This window comes from Cajanus cajan, chromosome 4, assembly GCF_000230855.2.
Source record: "Cajanus cajan strain Asha chromosome 4, NIPB_CcT2T_4, whole genome shotgun sequence".
NCBI lineage: Eukaryota > Viridiplantae > Streptophyta > Magnoliopsida > Fabales > Fabaceae > Cajanus > Cajanus cajan.
Window position 1 is genome coordinate 52950998 of NC_138520.1, and position 7221 is coordinate 52958218.

A 7221-nucleotide genomic window follows, 5' to 3' on the forward strand; every position below is an offset into this window, starting at 1 on the left:
TCGATGATAAATTTGCAGAGGCTTCAAGAGCTTTGCTTCATATTGATGCCATAGGCACAGCCCTCTTTCTTGTTTAATTTCGTTTTTCCTTCTCTTTGTTATCATTTGATTCATTTGTAACAACAAAAAATGAAGACTAAAATATTAAACTAGGACATTGTCATTATGCGTGTCTTGTGTATCTTCTTGGTCGATCAGGTAGAATGAGGGAGGCTGAAAGTTTCATCAACAAGATGCCCCTTGAGCCTGATACTTCAACATGCTTTAGTTGCCATATCTTTTCACCCTTTATTTTTATATGATTCAATATTATAAGTGACGTGGTTCAATTGCATATTGACAGTTGAATGATGCAAGTTTTCTTCCACAAATATTACATGTCACATTTCTTTTAAAGTAATATGGGTAAATATACTCCATAAACACATGAAAAAATTAGTTTATTATGTGGGTGAAATTGATTTAATACTTGTGTCTGTGCAGAAGAAAGCACGAATTTGGAGCTTATGAATATTAATATCAAATTAAAGAAATATCTTCTCCGGGTAAACCGTTGAAAATATGTAACTGGTAAATAAAATTTTTTGACTGTACATATAGGCACATACAAGAAAGAGAAACGATACATGTACATGAAAAATATTTTGACATAACCCTCACATTCAATAATTGAATAGTTGATAAATTTTAGGTTGGTTTTGAAGCAAAGGTTAAGAAGTCCCAACTACTAATTTTTATTTTTTTTTTTAATTTGAGGGTTTCGTTAAATTATTTTTATGTGCGTGTATCATTCTTCTAAATGAAAATGTGAAATTTTAAGCTACAACGGATCACCAATCCAACTAACTTTTACTTGAACAAAAACTTTGATTCTTGGTGTCCTGGCAAATTTCGGATGGTAACAACTGCTTCTGTATACGATCAGCAAGCTGAGAAACTTTCTCATCGTTTAAATTAAGGGGACGCCTTAGCAAACTCTAAAAACAAGGAATTTCATAATTGATTAGTACTCCCAATACATAATTATATGCATATCATATCAAACTTTGCAAAGGAAATGAAATTTTACCTCAGAAGCCCATAAACAATCAAAAGCTTTACGGGGAATTATGTGCATATGAGTCTGAAAATAAACCAATTAGTTCATTTGAGAAAACGTTCCATAGCAAAATAAACCACATTTCAAATTTTGTAGTGTAGACTGTAGAGAACAAAATAAATGTATGATTCCACAAAAGTGCAAGTGACAGCACAGAAGATCTAAAATCTTACATGATATATTACTTGGCCAGCAGCTGCCCCATTGTTGACCAGCAGGTTGAATGAACCTGCAGAATTAAAAATTATCCAATGAAACCATGTGGTGTGAGATATAAAAGTCTGTTAAGATACAAGTTAAAAGTGTTTTTGAGAATCTCTCTACTGAAGATAAATAAATTTTTTAAATAGAAAAATTCTCAAAAACGTTTCTATATTTATATCAAAACAGTCTCATAATATCATATAGAAGAAGTATTGCAATTCGCAAGAGTAGATGATCAACAGGCTTATATGAAACAAGAAATCATAGAAACCACATTATGAAACAAGAATCTAATAATGCACAGATGTTAATGATTTTTCCTCATTGTTGCTGGAAAAGCCGACGCGAGGTAACCCATAAGATAACTACCAGCAGGGTTTCAATTGAGTTTTTTAAATCTAAGCCATAAAAGATTACAAAACATAGCAGAGTTCAGTTCATATAAATGGACAAGTAATCAAGTGTTGAAGTACATACTGCAGCCAGTGGCCTTCATGATTGCATTGCTAATGAAGGGCACTTTTGAACACATTGCAGCTACCACCTGTATCATAGCCAATCAGCCTAGGTAAATAAGAGCACTGCTATTCCTTTCACGAAAATGAAATAAACAATCAGGACCGAAGCCTTTAACTTAATAGCTATTAAAGAGAGAAAACCTAGCAAAACATAACAACCAATAACGTTTTCAGACAGGGAAGGTACAAATTCATATTTGTAATGTGAAACATTTTTGGGCAAATAAACAGGACCATCGTTTCAAATTTACAAAACATTTAAATTGATTGAACATGCAGGTACACCACTTTGCAGATATTAATCTTGCACTTTAAGAGCAACAAATTTAGTTGAGTTTTCGAGCTTGATGAAATTGAAAGAAAAACAAATGCTAAAACATTCAATAATTCGAAAAGATACAAGACCGCATGTTTTGGTTTGTTAGCTCATCCACACTAGGATATTATGTTTAAAATAAAAAATCAGAGACTTGTTGATGCAGATTACAAAGTACCACAAGGTTCACAATCATTTCAAAAGAAAAACCACCTCACTTTTCGCAGTCACTACCACATGGGTTGGGAATAAGACTTGAACAAGTTATTTCACTGATTAAGCAGAGATACCAGCACACATGCATGTTATTTCTTAACCTTAAACAATAATAAATATGCCTCTTTTCATTTAAAATAACTAATTATTGATAACACTAGTAACATCTATCACAAGAACCTTCTAAAAAGGAATTTTCCTTATGGAAAAAGAATTTATCAATGACTTTAAATTATATTGTAAAGCCGATAAAGAAGTTACAAAATAATAAATTCAATTTTCTTGTACCTATAGAAAATTACTTACTGATGAAGGAGTAGCATCCAATGAAGGAAAATGAGATTTTGGGATAATGAGAGAGTGCCTAGTAAACACAATGTAGAAGTGAGAAGTAGATAAACTAACAACACCATGCAGTATAGTTGAAAAAATAAATGGAATTGGATTGGAAACTTGTAGGCAATGATGATTACCAAATAAAAAAATATGCCATTGACAAACTATGAAATTATCCACTACTCATCATATTTAACCATGGCATTAAAAATGGATATTTCAGAATTCCTCTAAAAGAAATAAACTGTACAGAGTACATCACTTTACTCTCATTTTTCTTTCAAATTAAATTGCACAGTTCAGAATATTTGTTTTGAAGTGTATCACCAGAAGAAAAGAAAGGCTGAATGGCCTTTTGTAATTAACTTGAAAAAAAAGCTACCCATATTTATTTACTTTCTTACCATTTTACATCCCATGATCTCTGTTCTAAACATTTTCTATTCTTCCTTTCCCCTCAGCCAAATACCCTACCCCTACTCTGTTATTCAGAATTTTGTTCACAATTCTATGCTCTATAACATATCCACTTAAACTCATGCTTAAATATCTTTTTCCCTTCCACTAAATCTTCATACTCTCTCATTCTATCCTCTTAGAACAGCCCAAGGCATAGCCATTGCAACACTAGTGCTTTGTAGAATTTTGGTTGGAAACAAAGGGAATCGTCTAAAAAACTTGATGTGTCTATTTGTGGCTATTGGCTAACTTGATCTCATGTTATTCATTTGGCATAAAACAAGTACATGAAGCCATTATTGGAGATAATAGCCTAAGTACATCTAGTTAAGCAGAAGGATATCTTATTCCAAGAAGAGTCATTCATTTGATGGATCCTCTAGTATACAGAAAGGTTCATCAATGAGATGAAGCCCCCCACCCACGGGACGAGGTGATATAATGTCACAACTCAAATCTAAATCTGAAAATACATGCTTCTTATTTGCTCCATGTATAGCCTATACTATATGTATATGTCATAAATTAGTGAAATAACAAAACACAATGCCTCACAATATACCTATGGAATTGCACCTTTAGACATGATACCTTACCCATGACTCAGCGGACTAGTATCCAATATGCATAGGCACATGTCATCTTCATAAAGCTGTTAGTTTGACAAAATATTAAGAAAAGCCGGGTCAATGCTATGAGAAAACTTGGTTGAAGAGCATATCAATTATTACAAAAGAGGAATGACAACAAATAAGTGCGTAGATTAAAAAAAATAAAATCAACATGTTTGCAAGAACAACAAAGTGTACTATTCCCAATTTCAAATAGTTCATGATGTCTAAGCATTAAATCATCAAAAGCAAAAGTAACCTAGTCCTATAAAGCTACCACCATGCACAAGATCCAAGGAAGGGATAAACCATTACGAATCACTCATTCTTCAATTTCCGTAACTGACACATATTCGATACATACTTTCGAATACTATGTAGTTTTCACAAAACTTTTGCTTGAACAAGTATTTCAATTGTTTAATGTTTATGCTTTTACACTACAAAATTCCATCTCAAAATCCAATTACCACTATTTCCAAAATTTCAAAAACAAAAATGGTATAACCAATAAATAAAAAGACTGAAAAAAAAAAAGCATACCTTGACAGCAGGTGATTGACCGCGGATAATCTTGCAGAAAACGCAGTCGTTTTGGAAAGTGTGGTTTTGGGTATCAGACGAAGCAGCAGAGGCGGAGAGCGAAACGGGGGGATCGGAAGGTAAAGGGGTGGGGTAGAGATGTGCGCACAAAACGGCAAGGCGTTTAGCATGGAGGGACATGGTAAGTTTGTGAGTGGAAAAGGGTATCTATGGTTTTGAGGGAAGGAGCATTGCATGAGGTTTGAAATTGGAGAGAAGAAAATGAAAATGAAAGGAAAGGAGCATGATTGGTTTGAGTTAGTGTGTGCAGTGTGCAGTGTGCAGGCAGGGCACAGCTTAACTTAGCTTATCCACAGGTCGGACGATACACAGATGTGGAGTGGTTGGTGGGTGTATGCCCATTGGTCAACCTTTCTCCTTCTTCTCATACAACTTTCAATCCTGATTATAAGATTTTCTCGTGAATAATATATTATATAAGTTTAAATTAATCCTTAATTTTCATAAAATTAATAAGTTTTAATTTTAATTTTTTTAATTTTTTTTAGGCTAAAAACTTATTTTGGTCCCTTATAATAATTATTTATTTCAATTTAGTCTCACTTTTATTTTTTGTCTCAATTTGGTTCCTAATAAATTAATTGGTTCGGACTTTCATCCAAATTATTTAAACGGAGTTAACTGTTGGTTACGTAGATGCCATGTGCCATGTAGATGCATAGGTGGATGCCACGTGGATGCCAAATTTCATGAATAGACCTGGACCAGAACGGGTTGTTCTGAGTGCACTTTTGGTGTGTTAATTTTGCATCTAAAATGGGCCGTTCCAGATGCAAAATTAACACACCACGAGTACATCAGAACGGTCCGTTCTGGATTCAAAACGGCCCGTTCCAGAACGCCAACTTGTTAAGTGGGATATTATTTTTATTAAAAAATATAATAATTTTGAAATATTTTTTTACGGTAAAAATTTTAAAATTACTTATTTTTATAAAATACAATTGTCTTATAAATAGAGTGATAACTTTTCCTTTTTCACTTTCTGTCTAAAGAAATATTTAAGTGTCACTTTATAATTTTTTGCAACTTATTTAAAATTAGAGAAATAAAATGATAAAAATTAATATGATAAACATAATAAAATTATTAATTTATTTCCTTTTAGTGTCCTCTAAATTTTTACACTCATTTAAAAAAAATATTTTATATGTTATTTTGAATTAATTTAACGAAGTATCATATGATTTTTAATTTTTTAAAAACATTTATAAATTTGATCTATATATGAAAAGTTTTTTAATTTAACAATTAAATTTTTAAAAATTTGATATAGAACATTAATTAGTAAGTATTGTACTATCCGGATAACTAAGTCGAGCTCAAGCTCGGCATCACAGCGCAAATCGACCTCGGACACACGCTAGTCGACAACGGCCAAGACGAGGTCCGTTATCTAAATAGGTCGTAACTGATCTAAGGCCCAAGGCCCAATGAAACCCTAATTCACACAAAGGTACGTGCATTACTTATATGAGACCCATACATCTACAAACACTAACTTTAGCATCGAAGTCTCTTTTGCAGGTACCACCCCCGCCATGGAACAGCAAGCGTACCCTGTGAAGGAGGCTCACCAATCTTGCCTAGCAGATCGTCCCTACGATCGATCTCCGGTAAGAACATTTGGCGCCCACCGTGGGGTCGATCAAGACAGCTCTTATCGGCCACGCTTATGGTTTTCACCCGAAGCCATAATAGACGAGCAATAGACGACCTAGATCGCACAACTAGAATGGACAGTGAAGCAGCGCTAAGAAGACTGATCGAACAGGTCAACCAAATGCAGCAGCAACACGCAGCCGACTTGGATAACATTCGTGCCCAGCACGAAACCGACCTAGCGACGTTGCGTGCTAAGAATGAGCGCATTCGCGCCCAGCTTCCTCGTCGCCCTTCTGATCAACCCCCTCCACCGAGTAATCAGAACGAGGAAGAGGGGCACTCAGTTTCCCAACCACCGACCGTGCCTAAGGCACCTACCCACAGGTCCACTACACATCGGTCACACATGCCGACAGCGAGGTCAGACCATGAAGTCAGTAATGCGCCTGCCCAAGCCCCAGGGCATAGGGCAAGCATCCGCCGCCACCCCTTTGTTGACGGCATCATGGAGATGCCCCTTCCTTTCGGATGGAAGCCTCTCAACATCGACTGCTATGACGACACTGCTAACTCGGACGAGCACATCAATTTATACGTTACACAGGTAAACCTAGACTTTAATGAGGATGTTATTCTGTGTAGGGTTTTTCTGACCTCACTCAAGGGAGCAGCACTCGCCTGGTATACCCAACTACCGGCGGGATCAATTGATAACTTCGACACTCTAGTGAGATGATTTACGACACAATATGCAACGAGTCGACCTCACCACGTTACATCACCCGCCCTGGCCAGTCTTAGACAGGGCGACGGTGAACCACTAAGGACGCTCATGGAGCGCTTTTCCAGCATCTCGGTGAAAATTTGAAACTTGAATCCCGAGGTCGCCTTGCATGCCATGCTCATGGCACTCAAGCCGGGACCATTCGTCGACATCCTATGTCGGCGACCTCCTCTCGACATGGACGAACTCCGTGCCCGAGCTGCAGTCTACATCCAGATGGAGGAGCACTCTGCTTTTCGCGACCAGGTTCGCAGAAAATCACAGGCAAAGTCGGACCACAGTCACAAAGACAAGGTTAAGGTCACCAACGACAGCCAGTTCAAGAAAGCTGCCAGGGCAAGCAAAGGGGGGAGATATGACTTCTACACCCCCCTGAATGCACCCCGTGTCCACATCCTGGAGGAGGCCAGCAACAGTAACTTGCTCACTCTGCCACCACCTGGACACAGCCCCAACAACGCGGACAAATC

At 36.6% G+C, this 7221-nt stretch overlaps 1 protein-coding gene across 2 annotated transcripts; it reads right to left on the minus strand.

The window, feature by feature from the left end:
• Window positions 1–496: 496 nt before the first annotated feature.
• On the minus strand, window positions 497–4739 carry HINT3 (histidine triad nucleotide-binding 3). Of its 2 annotated transcripts, XM_020378673.2 has the most exons (7): window positions 4303–4739; window positions 3745–3800; window positions 2660–2717; window positions 1781–1847; window positions 1273–1328; window positions 1070–1123; window positions 497–977 (listed from the first exon to the last, which is right to left on the minus strand). In XM_020378673.2, the coding sequence occupies exons 1-7, from the start codon at window positions 4480–4482 to the stop codon at window positions 843–845; spliced, it is 606 nt and encodes a 201-aa protein (XP_020234262.1). In that variant the 5' UTR covers window positions 4483–4739; the 3' UTR covers window positions 497–842. The 2 variants fall into 2 exon arrangements, with proteins under 2 accessions (XP_020234262.1, XP_082928696.1); XM_083072570.1 differs by lacking the exon at window positions 3745–3800 and having other exon boundaries at window positions 4303–4474.
• Between the last annotated feature and the right edge of the window lie 2482 nt (window positions 4740–7221).

Excerpts from the sequence above, each read along its gene's own strand:
- HINT3 (XM_020378673.2), bottom strand. The coding sequence starts at position 4,482 with ATGTCCCTCCATGCTAAACGCCTTGCCGTTTTGTGCGCACATCTCTAC. Across the intron at positions 3,801-4,302 it reads GTCAATCACCTGCTGTCAAG|CTTTATGAAGATGACATGTG; the intron begins GTATGCTTTTTT and ends TCAAACTAACAG. Across the intron at positions 2,718-3,744 it reads ACTAGTCCGCTGAGTCATGG|GCACTCTCTCATTATCCCAA; the intron begins GTAAGGTATCAT and ends TGTGTTTACTAG.